This window comes from Scyliorhinus canicula, chromosome 4 (assembly GCF_902713615.1).
Source record: "Scyliorhinus canicula chromosome 4, sScyCan1.1, whole genome shotgun sequence".
Lineage (NCBI taxonomy): Eukaryota > Metazoa > Chordata > Chondrichthyes > Carcharhiniformes > Scyliorhinidae > Scyliorhinus > Scyliorhinus canicula.
The window spans coordinates 147,339,790-147,353,032 of NC_052149.1; the positions used below are offsets into that span (position 1 = coordinate 147,339,790).

Consider the following 13,243-nt stretch of genomic DNA (forward strand, 5'->3'; position numbering starts at 1 on the left):
GGAAGTATCGCCGCATCAAAGAGAGCTGGGCGGTCGGGTGCATTCTCCCCTGGGGCCAGGGGGGAACTGGAACTGGAAGGCAGCCTTTGCCGAGGCGCTGAAGGACATCAGCAGGTAAACAAGGCAGAGGCTAGGCCAACATAGAGGCCGCAGTGCAGGCAGCAAAGACCAAGGCCCTGACAGAGGTGCAGCATGCCCTGGGCAGAGCAGAGGAGAAACTGGAAGCCGAAGGGGAGAAACTGGAAGCCCAAGAGGCGACCATTAAGGAGCTGGAGAAAGCAGCGACTGACATGAGCGACCGGATCTCGGCCCTGGTGGGGGGGGGGGGGGGGGGGGGGGGGGGGGGGGGGGGGGGGGGGTGACGAGACTGGGCACAACACAGGGGAGCCTGAAGGGCAGAGTGGACGACCAGAAAAACCGCTCGAGAAGGCAAAATGTCAGGATAGTGGGCCTACCAGAGGGGATCGAGGGTAGAAACCCCACTGCATACGTGGCCGAGATGCTGGGCAACTTAGTGGGGAGGAAAACCTGCCCCAACCCACCAGAAATGGACAGAGAACACCGGTCACTGCACCTGAATACCAAGGCAGGGGACCACCCAAGTGCAGTTATAGCTAAACTGCACCAGTACCAAGACAGGGAAACAATCCTGCGCTGGGCCAGGAAAAACAGAACCTGCAAATGGGAAGGACACTCCATTAGAATTTACGAGGGCATTGGGACAGACCTAGCCAGGAGACGGGCCGAATTCAATAGAGCGAAAGCAGCTCTTCACAAGAGTAACATGCGTTTTGGTATGCGGTACCCAGCGAAATTCTGGGTCACATACCAAGAAAGAGAATACTTCTTCACAGCCCCTGCCGAAGTAAACAAGTTTGTCGAGGAACACGGGCTGGAAAACCAGCAGCTAGGGTAGAAATAAGGGGCCCCTGGCAAGGGGCAACAACATGCCGACGGGGGGGGGGGGGGGGGGGGGGGGGGGGGGGGTGAGGCAATGCCAGGCCCCCCACCCACGCCACAGCGAGCGCACCCTGAACAAAGAGCTAACCACTGCCCGAGGGACTGCTTCAGGTGGGAGACCGGGCCCCAGCACAAGGGAACGAGAGTAGCGGAGAAGGGACAGCAAGCAAGAGGAGTGCAGGGTAGGATAGGAGAAGAGCGGGCAGAAAACCGCAGAGGCCGGGCAGGGGAGAAGCGCTACAGTAACTCCCGAGAGGGGGGCCACCGTACTGGCAGGAAAGCTAGCGCCGGGGGCACGCAACAAAGCAAGGCCACAGCGTGCCCCCAACAGGGGGGAAGGCGCCAGGCAGGGGGTGGGGGTGGGGGGGGAGGACCACTCAACAGAGGCGGGAGAGCAAACGGGGACAGGAACAGGGGAAAGAGGGACAAAGAAGGGGTATATGGGAGAGAGGGGAAAAGGGAGAGGCCGGGGGTGGGGGGGACACAGGGAGGGAGAGGCTGAGGAGGGGGGTCACAGGGAAGGAGGGACAAGACAAACAAGGCTAGAAAAGGAATAGGGCTACAAAGTGCCACAACCAAGGGCTCGAAACAAGGAATCACTGCAAGCACCCACCCAGTACAGTCTCTGGGCAAAGGGAGAGCCCAGAGTGCAGGGGACTACCCACGTGGTGGACGCACAGTAGGCGGCCATGTCAGGTGCCCCCGGGACAAAGGGAAACCCCGGAGCGCAGGGGCCTGATCACATGGAGAGATCCTGGACGGCCCCCTAACAAAGGGAAACCCCGGAGGGCAGGGGCACATCCACCAGGTAAGTATGGTCAATCTCACAGGAGCGAGCGGGCAGAAGCCCCCCCACCAGGATAGTCACCTGGAACGTAAGGGGGGGGGGGGGGGGGGAGTCAGCCCAGTGAAGAGATCCAGAGTCCTCACCCACCTAAGAAATATGTGGGCCGACATAGCCTTCCTCCAAGAGACACACCTGAGAGAGCAGGACCGACTGCGGGTAAGAAAGGGCTGAGTGGGACAAACCTAGCATTCCTGCTATGGGACAAGGGCCAGGGGGTTGGCGATCCAGGTAGGCAAGAGGACGATGTTTAGAGCGACAAAGATGGATACGGACCCGGATGGACGGTACGTCATGATCAGCAGGGCCCTGGATGGGGCACCGGTAGTACTAGTTAATGTGTACGAACCCAACTGGGACGACACGAGCTTCATCAAACTGTTACAGTGAGAGTTTGGTGACTGAGGGAGTTAGGTGAGGAGGGAGTAAGGTGCTCCTTACATTTCATTTCCTATATTTATCAAAGAGCGTGAAGGGAGCCAGGAGTTTAGAGTACAGCTGACTGGAAGTAGAGTCGGAGGGCGGAGGTCCAGTTGGTCCAAGGGGCAGCTAATTCTGTAAAGTAAGAGGGGATGGAGGCTAGGGCAGTTGCATGCTCCCCCTGTAGGATGTGGGTGGTGAGGGAAACCACTGGTGTCCCCGCTGACTATGCCTGCGGGAAGTGCACCCAACTCCAGCTCCTCAGAGACCATGTTAAGGTACTGGAGCTGGAGCTGGATGAACTTCGGATCATCCGGGAGGCAGAGGGGATTATAGAGAAGAGTTACAGGGAGGTAGCCACACCAAAGGTACTGGACAAGAGTAGCTGGGTTACAGTCAGGGGAAAGAAAACTAACAGGCAGACAGTGCAGGGATCCCTCGTGGCCGTTCCCCTTCAAAACAAGTATACCGTTTTGGAGGTCTCTGGCACTGAGTCTGGCTCTGGGGCTCAGAAGGGAAGGGGGAGCATAGAAAGGCAATAGTGATAGGAGATTCAATGGTTAGGGGAATAGATAGGAGATTCTGTGGTCGCGAGCGAGACTCCCGAAAGGTATGTTGCCTCCTGGGTGCCAGGGCCAGGGATGTCTCGGATCGTGTCTTCAGGATCCTGAAGGGGGAGGGTGAGCAGCCAGAAGTCGTGGTGCACATTGGTACCAATGATGTAGGTAGGAAAAAGGGTGTGGAGGTAATAAACAAGTTTAGGGAGTTAGGCTGGAAGTTAAAGGCCAGGACAGACAGAGTTGTCATCTCTGGTTTGTTGCCGGTGCCACGTGATAGCGAGGCTAGGAAAAGGGAGAGAGTGCAGTTGAACACGTGGCTGCAGGAATGGTGTAGGAGGGAGGGCTTCAGGTATTTGGATAATTGGAGCGCATTCTGGGGAAGGTGGGACCTGTACAAGCAGGACGGGTTGCATCTGAACCAGAGGGGCACCAATATCCTGGGGGGGAGGTTTTCTAGTACTCTTCGGGAGGGTTTAAACTAATTTGGCAGGGGAATGGGAACCGGATCTGTAGTCCAGCAACTAAGGAAGACGATAGTCAGGACGCCAAAGCACATAGTGATGCAGTGGGGAAGGTAACAATGACAAAGGAGAGTACTTGCAGGCAAAGAGATGGGTTGAAGTGTGTATACTTTAATGCAAGAAGCATCAGGAATAAGGTGGGTGAACTTAAGGCATGGATCGGTACTTGGGACTACGATGTGGTGGCCATCATGGAAACTTGGATAGAAGAGGGGCAGAAATGGTTGTTGGAGGTCCCTGGTTATAGATGTTTCAACAAGATTAGGGAGGATGGTAAAAGAGGTGGGGGGTGGCATTGTTAATTAGAGATAGTATAACAGCTGCAGAAAAGCAGTTTGAGGGGGATCTGCCTACTGAGGTAATATGGGTTGAAGTCAGAAATAGGAAAGGAGCAGTCACCTTGTTGGGAGTTTTCTATAGGCCCCCCAATAGCAGCAGAGATGTGGAGGAACAGATTGGGAAACAGATTTTGGAAAGGTGCAGAAGTCACAGGGTAGTAGTCATGGGTGACTTCAACTTCCCAAACATTGAGTGGAAACTCTTTAGATCAAATAGTTTAGATGGGGTAGTGTTTGTGCAGTGTGTCCAAGAAGCTTTTCTAACATAGTATGTAGATTGTCCGACCAGAGTGGAGGCCATATTGGATTTAGTACTTGGTAATGAACCAGGGCAGGTGATAGATTTGTTCGTGGGGGAGCATTTTGGAGGTAGTGACCACAATTCTGTGACTTTCACTTTAGTTATGGAGAGGGATAGGTGCGTGCAACAGGGCAAGGTTTATAATTGGGGGAAGGGTAAATACAATGCTGTCAGACAAGAATTGAAGTGCAGAAGTTGGGAACATAGGCTGTCAGGGAAGGGCACAAGTGAAATGTGGAACTTGTTCAAGGAACAGGTACTGCGTGTCTTTGATATGTATGTCCCTGTCAGGCAGGGAGGAGATGGTCGAGTGAGGGAACCATGGTTGACAAGGGAGGTTGAATGTCTTGTTGAGAGGAAGAAGGAGACTTATGTAAGGCTGAAGAAACAAGGTTCAGACAGGGCGCTGGAGGGATACAAGATAGCCAGGAGGGAACTGAAAAAAGGGATTAGGAGAGCTAAGAGAGGGCATGAAAAATCTTTGGTGGGTAGGATCAAGGAAAACCCCAAGGCCTTTTACACATATGTGAGAAATATGAGAATGACTAGATCGAGGGTAGGTCCGATTAAGGACAGTAGCGGGAGATTGTGTATTGAGTCTGAAAAGATAGGAGAGGTCTTGAACAAGTATTTTTCTTCAGTATTTACAAACGAGAGGGGGCATATTGTTGGAGAGGACAGCGTGAAGCAGACTGATAAGCTTGAGGAGATACTTGTCAGGAAGGAAGATGTGTTGCGCGTTTTGAAAAACTTGAGGATAGACAAGTCCCCCGGGCCTGATGGGATATATCCAAGGATTCTATGGGAAGCAAGAAATGAAATTGCAGAGCCGTTGGCAATGATCTTTTCGTCCTCGCTGTCAACAGGGGTGGTACCAGAGGATTGGAGAGTGGCGAATGTCGTGCCCCTGTTCAAAAAAGGGAATAGGGATAACCCTGGGAATTACAGGCCAGTTCGTCTTACTTCGGTGGTAGGCAAAGTAATGGAAAGGGTACTGAGGGATAGGATTTCTGAGCATCTGGAAAGGCATTGCTTGATTAGGGATAGTCAGCACGGATTTGTGAGGGGTAGGTCTTGCCTTACAAGTCTTATTGACTTCTTTGAGGAGGTGACCAAGCATGTGGATGAAGGTAAAGCAGTGGATGTAGTGTACATGGATTTTAGTAAGGAATTTGATAAGGTTCCCCATGGTAGGCTTATGCAGAAAGTAAGGAGGCATGGGATAGTGGGAAATTTGGCCAGTTGGATAACAAACTGGCTAACCGATAGAAGACAGAGAGTGGTGGTGGATGGCAAATATTCAGCCTGGAGCCCAGTTATCAGTGGCGTACCGCAGGGATCAGTTCTGGGTCCTCTGCTGTTTGTGATTTTCATTAACGACTTGGATGAGGGAGTTGAAGGGTGGGTCAGTAAATTTGCAGATGATACGAAGATTGGTGGAGTTGTGGATAGTGAGGAGGGCTGTTGTCGGCTTCAAAGAGACATAGATAGAATGCAGAGCTGGGCTGAGAAGTGGCAGATGGAGTTTAACCCTGACAAGTGTGAGGTTGTCCATTTTGGAAGGACAAATATGAATGCGGAATACAGGGTTAATGGTAGGGTTCTTGGCAATGTGGAGGAGCAGAGAGATCTTGGGGTCTATGTTCATAGATCTTTGAAAGTTGCCACTCAAGTGGATAGAGCTGTGAAGAAGGCCTATGGTGTGCTAGCGTTCATTAGCAGAGGGATTGAATTTAAGAGCCGTGAGGTGATGATGCAGCTGTACAAAACCTTGGTCAGGCCACATTTGGAGTACTGTGTGCAGTTCTGGTCACCTCATTTTAGGAAGGATGTGGAAGCTTTGGAAAAGGTGCAAAGGAGATTTACCAGGATGTTGCCTGGAATGGAGAGTAGGTCATACGAGGAAAGGTTGAGGGTGCTAGGCCTTTTCTCATGAGAACGGAGAAGGATGAGGGGCAACTTGATAGAGGTTTATAAGATGATTAGGGGAATAGATAGAGTAGACAGTCAGAGACTTTTTCCCCGGGTGGAACACACCATTACAAGGGGACATAAATTTAAGATAAATAGTGGAAGATATAGAGGGGATGTCAGAGGTAAGTTCTTTACTCAGAGAGTAGTGGGGGCATGGAATGCACTGCCTGTGGAAGTAGTTGAGTCGGAAAAGTTAGGGACCTTCAAGCGGCTATTGGATAGGTACATGGATTAGGGTAGAATAATGGAGTGTAGGTTAACTTCTTAAGGGTAGCACGGTAGCATTGTGGATAGCACAATTGCTTCACAGCTCCAGGGTCCCAAGTTCGATTTCGACTTGGGTCGCTGTCTGTGTGGAGTCTGCACATCCTCCCCGTGACTGCGTGGGTTTCCTCCGGGTACTCCGGTTTCCTCCCACAGTCCAAAGATGTGCAGGTTGGGTGGATTGGCCATGAAAAATTGTCCAAAATTCTATGATTAACCAAGGACAAAAGTTCGGCGCAACATCGTGGGCCGAAGGGCCTGTTCTGTGCTGTATTTCTCTATCTCTATCTCATCAAGATGACCATGGCAAAAATCCCTGACATAGCGACGCATCGACTAATCATGGCGGGGGGGGGGGACTTCAACTGTGTCCAGGATCCAAAATGGGGAAAACCTCAAACATGGCAAGGGAACTCAGTCACTTTATGGAGCAGATGGGAGCGGTGGACCCCTGGAGGTTCGCCCACCCAGGGGAGGAGGAATTCTCCTTCTTCTCCCCAGTACACAACATATACATCAGAATTGACTTCGTTGTGGTGGGGCAAACGGTGCTTCCAGGGATAGACAAAGTGGAATACTCTGCAATTGCGATATCAGACCACGCTCCACACTACATGGACGTGAGGCTGGAGATGGGCAGGGCCCAACGCCCCACATGGAGGTTGGACATTGCCCTACTAGCTTACAAGGCCTTCAATGAAAGGATATCGCGGGCCATAGCAGAGTACACAGAGAACAACCAGAACGGGGAGGTCTCACCCTCCACGTTCTGGGAAGCGCTAAAGGCCGTACTAAGAGGGGAAATCATCACTTTCAAAGCGCAAAGAGATAGGGAGGAAAGGGTGGCTAGGCAGCAGCTGGTCGACTCCATACTGGAGGTAGACTGTAAATACTCTGAGGCCCTGACTGTAGAGCTCCTGGTGGAGAGCAAAGAGCTACAAAGTAACTTTGATTTGCTCTCCACCAGGAAAGCAGTGCCACAACTCCGCTAGGCATGTGGGGCTCTTTACGAACATGGAGACAAAGCCGGCCGCCTGTTGGCACACCAGCTGAGAAAGCAGGCAGGCACCAGTGAAATTGCATAAATCAGGGATACGAGAGCACGTTAGAAACAGAACCAGAAAACATCAACAAAACCTTCAAGGCCTTCTATGAAGGGCTGCACACCTCAGAGCCCCCAATGGGGGAATCCGGGATGAAACGGTTCCTTGATGGACTGGACATTCCAGTCGTGGGGGAGGGCAGAAAACGGGACCTGGAAGCACCACTAGCACTGGGAGAGATCATGGACAGCATTAGCTCCATGCAGGCGGGGAAGGCGCCGGGACCAGACGGGTTCCCGGCGGACTTCTACAAAAAATTTGCAACAGCACTGGCCCCGCACCTGCAGGAAATGTTCACAGACTCGCTAGCTAGGGGCACACTGCCACCCACACTAGCATAGGCCTCAATCTCGCTGATACCCAAGAAAGATAAAGACCCAATGGAATGTGGGTCATACAGACCCATCTCACTGCTAAACGCAGAGGCCAAATACTGGCCAAAATCTAAGCCAAAAGGCTAGAAGACTGTGTACCTGAGGTGGTCGCAGAGGACCAGATAGGTTTTGTCAAAGGTAGGCAGCTTACCTCGAACACAGGCGCCTGCTGAACGTGATAATGACCTCCTCCGGGGAGAGAACACCAGAGGTGATCGTCTCCCGAGATGCAGAAAGGCTTTCGACAGAGTCGAATGGAAATACCTCATAGAGGTACTGGAGCGGTTCGGGCTTGGAACAGTGTTCACCTCCTGGGTAAAACTCCTATACAACGCTCCCATGGCGAGCATACAGACCAACAATACCAACTCCTGATTCTTCCAGCTGCACAGGGGCACCAGACAAGGATGCCCACTGTTCCTGCTGCTGTTCGCCCTAGCGATCGCACCACTAGCAATCGCGCTCAGAGCAGCAAAAAGCTGGAGGGGGATCCGAAGGGGAGGCAGAGAGCACAGACTCTCACTCTATGCAGATGACCTGCTCCTCTACATTTCGTACCCATAGAGCACCATGGACGGAATCATCGGGCTCCAGAAAGAGTTTGGCGCCTTCTCGGGCTACAAACTCAACATGAGCAAAAGCGAGATCTTCCCGGTACACCCACAAGTAGTGGGGGCAGCACTAACATGACATTTAAACAAGCCCAACACAACTTCCGCTACCTGGGGATCCAAATAGCCCATGACTGGAAAGGGATCCACAAATGGAACCTCACCAGTCTGACGGAGGAAGTAAAAAAGGACCTGCAAAGATGGAACACACTCCCACTCTCCCTCGCAGGGAGAGTCCAGACAATCAAAATGAACGTACTGCCCAGGTATGTCTTCCTACTTAGATCCATTCCGATCTACACCCCCAAGGCCTTTTTCAGAGCACTGGACAAACTAATCATGGCATTTGTATGGGGGGGGAGGGGGGGATGCTAGGATCCCAAGAAGGTCCTGCAAAAAACAAAATCCAGGGCGGGGGGCTAGCCCTCCCAAACCTACAATTCTACCACTGGGTGGCGACGGCCGAGCGAATAAGGGGATGGATCAAGGAGCCAGAAGCCGAGTGGGTGTGCGCGGAAGAGGCCTCCTGCATGGGGACCTCCTTCTGGGCCCTCGCCACAGCAGCACTCCCATCCCCACCCAAAAAACACTCCAGTAGCCCAGTGGTGACAGCCACCCTCCAATCCTGGAACCAACTGCGGCAGCAATTTGGCCTGACCAAAATGCCGGACAAAGCTCCCATCTGCAACAACCATAGGTTCACACCAGCACTGACTCCACTTTCAAAAGGTGGGGGCAAGACGGAGGGAAGGGACACTGACAGTCAGGGACCTATACAGGATCGCAACACAGGACAAACTGACAGAGAAATTCCAACTAGCCAGGGAGAATGAGCTTAAGGTATCTACAGCTCAAAAACTTCCTACGAAAGGAGACAAGGACGTACCCACAACCGCCACAACAGACACTACTGGAAGAACTACTGAACACAAGCATACTAGATAAAGGAAACTGTAGTGACATGTATAACCGACTGGTAGAAAGGGCCGACACCGTACTGGATGCAACAAGAAATGGGAGGAGGACCTGGGGATTGAAATAAGGTGGGGACTCTGGAGCGTAGCACTGCACAGGGTCAACTCCACCTCCACGTGCGCAAGGCTCAGCCTGACACAGCTAAAAGCGGTACATAGAGCCCACTTAACAAGAACCCGTATGAGTAGGTTCTTCCCGGAGGTGGAAGTTAGATGTGAACGGTGCCAAGGAGGCCCGACCAACCACGCCCACATGTTCTGGTCTTGCCCCAGACTTGTGGAGTACTGGACAGCCTTCTTCGAGGCTATGTCCAAAGAGGTGGGGATGAGTGTGGAGCCATGCCTGAAAGTGGCGGTCTTCGGGGTTTCAGACCAGCCAGATCTATTCCTGGAGAGGAGGGCGGACGCCCTTGCCTTTGCCTCCCTGATCGCCCACCGTAGAATCCTGTTTGGCTGGCGGTCAGCAGCACCACCCAAAGCTGCAGACTGGCTGTCTGACCTCTCGGAATCTTTCCAAATGGAGAAAATCAAATTCGCCATCCGAGGGTCAGACGACGGACTCCACAGAACGTGGGAGCCATTCACCCAATTGTTCTGGGACCTGCTTGTGGCCAACGAACAAGCGGCAAAATAGCCAGGTAGCCAAGAATCAGGGGAAAGTAGCCAAAGCATGAGAGGGGGAGATAGACTGGAAGGGAGGGGGGGGGGGGGGGAGGGAGAGAAAGACCACAGGAGGGAGTGGGGGGGTGTGCGTGAGGGAAGAGACAGGGAACAAGAGAGGAGAACCAGGGAGGTGGGAGGGAGGCAGGGAGGTGGGAGGGAGGCAGGGAAATGAGAGCCGGAAGGAAGGCACGGGATACAATAGCGAACATGGCATCTCCAGGAGTAGGGAACGAGGAAAATAAAGACAAAAGACGGAAGGAACGGCAGAAGCGGAGGTGAGCGCGAGACGGCAGCGAGATCCGTCCGGGAGAAACAAGCGCCAACACCAACACCAAACCCATTCAAGTATTGCCCACTGTAATTGTTTCTCCGGCACCCAAATGTATATTTACCTCCCCAGTTTGCACCCCCCCCTCCCTCCCACCCCCCCGCAAACAGTCGCCGACTTATGTGTTGTAAATAATTTTGCCAGGTGTACAGAGTTGCTGCTGTTGAGCTGGTGCACAATACCCTACCAGTTATTCTATTTTATTTTTTATTGTATTTTTTTTATTATTCTCTATTTTATTTTCTTTGATATGTTGGGGTGTGTCCTTCTCTTCTATATATGTGTATATATATAATATATATATATAAATATATATAAATAAATGTTTCTTATCCTGTGTACATAACGGTAAATATACTTTGTTCAAAAACCCAATTAAAAACATTTATAAAAAGAAAATACTCTGAGCTCAAGGCATTAGTGCGGACTCGAGCCATGGGGCCTTATTCAGTAGTCAAACCCACAAATGAACTTCTGCCCCAGACCGAACCTCCCAAGGACCCCAAAGATATCCCCACTCCACCCTTTCAAATACTTTCTCGGTGTCCATGGACACAATCACCTCTGGCTTGGGCACAGGAGAGGAGGACAGAACAACCATGGTATATTGGCCGACAATTGCCGACCCTTGACAAAGCCTGTCTCGACATTCGCAATCCTCTCCGGGAGTCAAGACTCTAATCGCATTGCCAACACCTTGTCTAGCAATTTGGCGTTTGCATTCAAAAGCGATATGGGTCGATATTACCCACAATCCATCACCGGTTTGCATTTATCCAATACCTTTCAGTATCTCCTCAGGACTTAAGGGGCCTCTAACTCCACCCTCCTCTCAGTCTCCAGCAATGGGAAGGCCAACCCATCTAAAAATTCGGCCATGCCCGAATTCTCCTCTGGGGGCGCTGACCTATAAAAATTCTTGTGGAATGTCTCGAAATCCGTGTTGACTTTGCCCGGGGTGGAAGCTAAACTGTCACTCAAATCCCTAATCAGTATGATCTACCCAGGAAGCCCCCTGCCGATTCAGCTAAAAAGTTATTGACCCTCGAGTACCGATGGTCCACCCCAAAGAGTGCACCAGCCTCTGCCACTCCACCCTCACAGTCATGTCCATATGTGCCTTATAGATTATTTCCCCTCTAATAACTACCTTAAAGGCTTCCCATAGTAAGAGGGTGAGAGACTTGTTCTTATTGAACCTGACATATTTCTCAATGACAGAAGGCATACACCCACAAAATCCTTCATCTGCTAATAGTGCTGCTTTCAACCTTCACAGTGGGCGCTGAGAGGGACCTGACTCCAGAACCAAGTTCACAAAGTGTGGCGCATGGTCTGAAATTACATTAGCAGAGACCCCCACCTTCCTGACCCAGGGGAGAAAGCACCCACCCCTATACAAAAGTGCATCCTGGAGTAAATCCAATGGACGTGGGGAAAAAATAAAATTTCTTATCTCTTGGGTGTAAAGACAGCCATAGATCCCCCCCCCCCCCCCTTCCCAGTTGTTCATAAAGGATAACAATGCCTTTGCTGCCCCCGATGGAGCCAACAATTTGGGCCTCGATTGATCTAGGCCCAAGTCACTGGCTCCATCTTATCCACTCTCATCTCTGGTGGAACGTATGGAAGGACTTAAATATGGTGTAATAGCAATGAATTCACTGTCCTCCCAAATTCTGACCCACTCCTTCCTTCCCACACCAATAGATCTGCGACCTAAACAAGTGGAATTTTTGTAAACATGCTATTTAATTTGAACCTTACCTGATGTGCTTGTTGGAGGAGTTCCATTCTCTCCTGCAGGATTTGGCAGTCGTACTCCCTGCTCTTCCTCAGCATCTGACGTCTCAATTTCTCTACAGCCGTTCGCAAGTCATCCTTCTGCTTTTCAGTCAGCGATTCACCAAGCTTTATGACAGTGTCTTGCTGCAATGCATTGTACAGAGTCGCCTCCAGCTCCTGGATATGCTGAAAGAACAAGTTTACAATACAGAGCTGTCAAAGAAAAGGGGAATAACCTGTGAGAAGACGGAAAGTTGAGGGATCGACACTGAATTTCTTGCACGAAGCAGACTTGTGTATCTAATGTACACTTGAATCTTCTGCTCTCGCTGGTGGCGAATTTGGAGGCAGGAAGGGCATATAATTTGGCGGGACGATGATGTACTGGAACATTGCCCAAATGCCTATTGATATCCTTAAGTGGCCAATTAAGGCCCGTTGCAGGTGGGCCTGTCTTCATGCAGCAAGCACACTAAGTAAACCTGTGCAGGCTGCTTCATAGAATCATAGAATCCCTACAGTGCAGAAGGAGGCCATTTGGCACATCGAGTCCATGGAGTCAATCAAGTCAGAGGTGCTCGTCATCTCTGTTGTGGCAGGGGTTAGGGGTCCCTCGATCAAAGGCTTGATCAATGGACTCAACAGCAGAAAGGCGGTACAAAGAGTCATCTGGAGTCGAAACGCTAGTTCTTTTCTCTCCTTATAGATGCTGCAGACCTGCTGAGATTTTACAGCATTTTCTCTTTTGATATCAGGAAGGGGGGTCCTGCTGAGAGACCCCCTCCCCCCCTTGCCCTTGCTCCCAGTTCACCCACACCCAGGGCCCCATAATCCAACCCTGCACAACCACTCCATCCCCACCCCCATTATTTACCTGTGGCCTGGGTCAGTCAGAGGTGCCTGTCCTTCCGGTAGCAGCCCCAGCCTCCCCAGTGGCACTGTTGAGTACAAAATCTGCTGACCGATAATTGATGAGACCATCAATTCACGCGACCACCTGGTTAGAAGTGAACAGTGGTTTTAATTGTCTTACAACAGAACCTGCCTGTGACAAGATGAACTCCAGATGAACTGGCAGGCAGGCTCTCAGCATCAACCTTTATACTTCCGGTTAGGGGGAGGAGCCATGGGTGGAGCCAAGGGCGGAGCCCAGTACAAACTCCCGTACACTCCCAGTGCATCTCCCCCTAGTGGCAGAGCAGCGCAACTGCTCGTGTGCGAGC

General features: G+C 51.4%; 1 protein-coding gene across 2 annotated transcripts in view; it reads right to left on the minus strand.

Moving 5' to 3' along the window:
* The window catches only part of LOC119965067 (janus kinase and microtubule-interacting protein 2-like), a 311,931-nt gene that overhangs the window by 35,013 nt on the left and 263,675 nt on the right, over positions 1 to 13,243 (minus strand). For both annotated transcript variants that reach the window (XM_038795322.1, XM_038795323.1), the window contains one exon: positions 12,003 to 12,206. In XM_038795322.1, coding sequence (XP_038651250.1) covers positions 12,003 to 12,206 — 204 coding nt within the window. The remainder of the gene's footprint in view (positions 1 to 12,002; positions 12,207 to 13,243) is intronic.